Here is a 2,796-nt window from a genome sequence, read left to right as displayed (position 1 = left end):
TGACATAGAATAGGCAATGTGTTTTTGTTTGCTTCTCTGGTGAATTCCATTAATGAACTGATGTCACAATGACATTAAAGAGATAATTTAAAGTTATTAAAACACGATTTTAATCTTTATTTTCATTTATCAGTCAGCAAAATAGGAAAAAAAACTGATGAAAAATGATTTGGAAAAATAATATTCCAAGTCAAGTCTGTATTTGGTAGTATAGCTTTAATTTATTGTAGAAAGTTAGCAGTAAAATCTTATTAATTATCAACAGCTGAACTTCCATCAGAATATCAGTATTGTGATATACATTTTCAGCAGAGTTTAATTTCAGCAACATTTATTGTAAGTACTGGAATGTCTTAACATTGCCCTTTCTCTCTGCCACCATCAGCTGGTCAGCAGGGTTGATGGCTAATGCTACGGGACGCTCCATTCCATCACGGTGAGTGGCAATGTATCTGATGAACTGTCCCTGTGGACTCAGCGCCACTATCCTGTTGTTATCCCTGTCAGCAATGAAGATGTGACCATATCTGTCTGTGCAAACTCCCTGTGATATCAACATTTGACCAACACCACTGCAATATGTCCCATACTGGTACAGCTGATTCCCAAATGGTGACAGCACATGTACACAGCTACTGCCCCAGTCTGATATCACAATGTTATCATTTACATTGTTCACTGTGATGTACTCTGGGCATTCACACATACTGAGTGGAATAGTGTTCAGAAGCTGCCCGCTGTCTGCATGGAATGACAAGATGCATTTCTTTCCTCTGTCACAAATCATCACATGACCTTGTTTGTTCAGCGTAATACCCCATGGCTCCTTCAGTTGATCCTGACCCACGGTTGCCAGCGGCTGACCTCTAGTGGAGAACACTTTCACATATTTGTCATTTACTGATGTTATATACGGTTGACCAGTCTGTGACACAGCCACGTGAAATGGACTGCTTATTTCAATGTTGTGCTTGAACTCTCCAGCATGTGTGAACATTTTTGTTCTGTTGTTTTCATTATCCACAACAAACATTTGTTCCATATCTATGGCTAACCCATGTATGGCAATTTTTCTGTCATCTTTCAGCTTAGAACTGAAGGAATGTACACATTCTGCCTTCTCTAAGAAAACATGAGGATGTGGTGTTGGATTTGTTCCCTCCCCAGGTAATGAACGTTGTGATTGTACTGTCACCTGTCCTAACATGGCTATCAGTCCGGCAGTAGATATCTTACCTTGGCTGTACAATATCTGTGTAGGTGTGTCTGGAGATGGGACAGGTGTTTTCTCCATTTCTTCCAGTCTTTCTATCAGAGATTTTGCATGAACCATGACATCAGAGTCAGTGGCATTAACGATGAGTTCCTGGGCAAAGTCACAGGCACTGTACAAGGAAATATGGTGGAGTTCAAGGATGTCCTTGTTTTTCTCCCTCTGCCTTTTCCTGTTGTCGTAAGCAGAATTCACCTCTGATATCAGTGTCTCTACCCTCTGATCAATTAATTTGTGGAGACTCTGAGCTTGTTTTTTTATGTTTTTGATGGTGCCTGTCCTGATTTGAGAGTCCTGATTCATTGGCTATTTCCATGGCAACTGCCGCTTTAAACCTGTTTGTTGTTTTCATGGTTTTCACAAGGGTAGCTTTAATTTTGCCTCTACTGCTTTTTGCAATTGCTCAACTGATGAAATACGACGTCCACCATGTTCTGTTGCTATACACTCACCATATTTAACTGTATCATCATCTTCACAGTAATATTTTAATTCATTATTAGCATGTTTCTCACAACTGTTTGTCATCTGTGTAATGGCCTTTGCCTCTCCTGCTACATTGACCTGTTCCTCTTCTAACGTCCGTCTCTCTCGTTGCTGGGTTATGATGTCCATGGCCTTGCTGAAGACAAAATTATTTTTCAGTTGAGTAAGTCCACCAGTTGGAAACTGGATCTCTTCTCTACAAATGGGACACAAAAACGTCCTATTCGGAGTCAGGGTGCGCTTAGCATGGTCACATAAACAACCATAGCAAAATGTATGGTAGCAAGGCAGCACATGTCGAGAGACTATCTGTGAAAGCTGCTTCTGCCATGTCTGGCTGTCTCTTTTATAGTTTACAAAGGATGATTGAGTTGGTTTTGTTGAATCACTAAGTCTAAAAATTGTCATAATAATCATTTATCCCTCAACTTCCAAATGGTGCAGCATCGATCAACAGAGATCGCAATTACATGTTATCACTTAGGCTTCGTTCACATGCAATGTCTATTTTCTAAATTCTATTTTCTATTTGCGGCATGTCTTATGATCACGGTCTGTGCACTGATTATCCCGCCGCGTAATTACTGGCAGTGCGAGGCACTTACTATAAGTTACTATAAGTAACTGGCTCGCGCTGCCAGTAATTACGCGGCGGGATATTCAGTGCACAGACCGTGATCATAAGATAGCGCGAATAGAAAATAGAATTTAGAAAACAGACATTGCATGTGAACGAAGCCTTACTGCGCAGGCCTACTTTCATATTTATCACAACAGTTTTTAAGATAATCCCTGAAACATGTGCCCTGTTTCTTCCTTTCCCTTTTAGAACTTCTCCACAGTGGGGAAAAATGGCGCTTGTTTATTAACTGACTCTGACCTTAAAAATATATCTTTGAGGACAAAAAGAACACCTATTGTGTTGGCTGGTGATGTAGTTGTATTGTACTCTTCAGCTCAAGTTATTGAAATAGAGCCATGAATGCGGGCATTCCTGTCTTGCTTTGTATGAAAGAAACCTCTCCGTGTATAATGGC

General features: G+C 40.3%; 1 protein-coding gene across 1 annotated transcript; it reads right to left on the bottom strand.

The window, feature by feature from the left end:
- Positions 1-220: 220 nt before the first annotated feature.
- Positions 221-2,287, bottom strand: LOC106154325 (E3 ubiquitin-protein ligase NHLRC1-like). The gene has a single exon (XM_013528643.2). The coding sequence runs from the start codon at positions 1,574-1,576 to the stop codon at positions 332-334; it is 1,245 nt and encodes a 414-aa protein (XP_013384097.1). The 5' UTR covers positions 1,577-2,287; the 3' UTR covers positions 221-331.
- Between the last annotated feature and the right edge of the window lie 509 nt (positions 2,288-2,796).

Source organism: Lingula anatina, chromosome 6 (assembly GCF_051362555.1).
Source record: "Lingula anatina isolate TDL-2025a chromosome 6, LinAna3.0, whole genome shotgun sequence".
Classification (NCBI taxonomy): domain Eukaryota; kingdom Metazoa; phylum Brachiopoda; class Lingulata; order Lingulida; family Lingulidae; genus Lingula; species Lingula anatina.
This window is presented reverse-complemented; position numbering and strand designations above follow the sequence as displayed.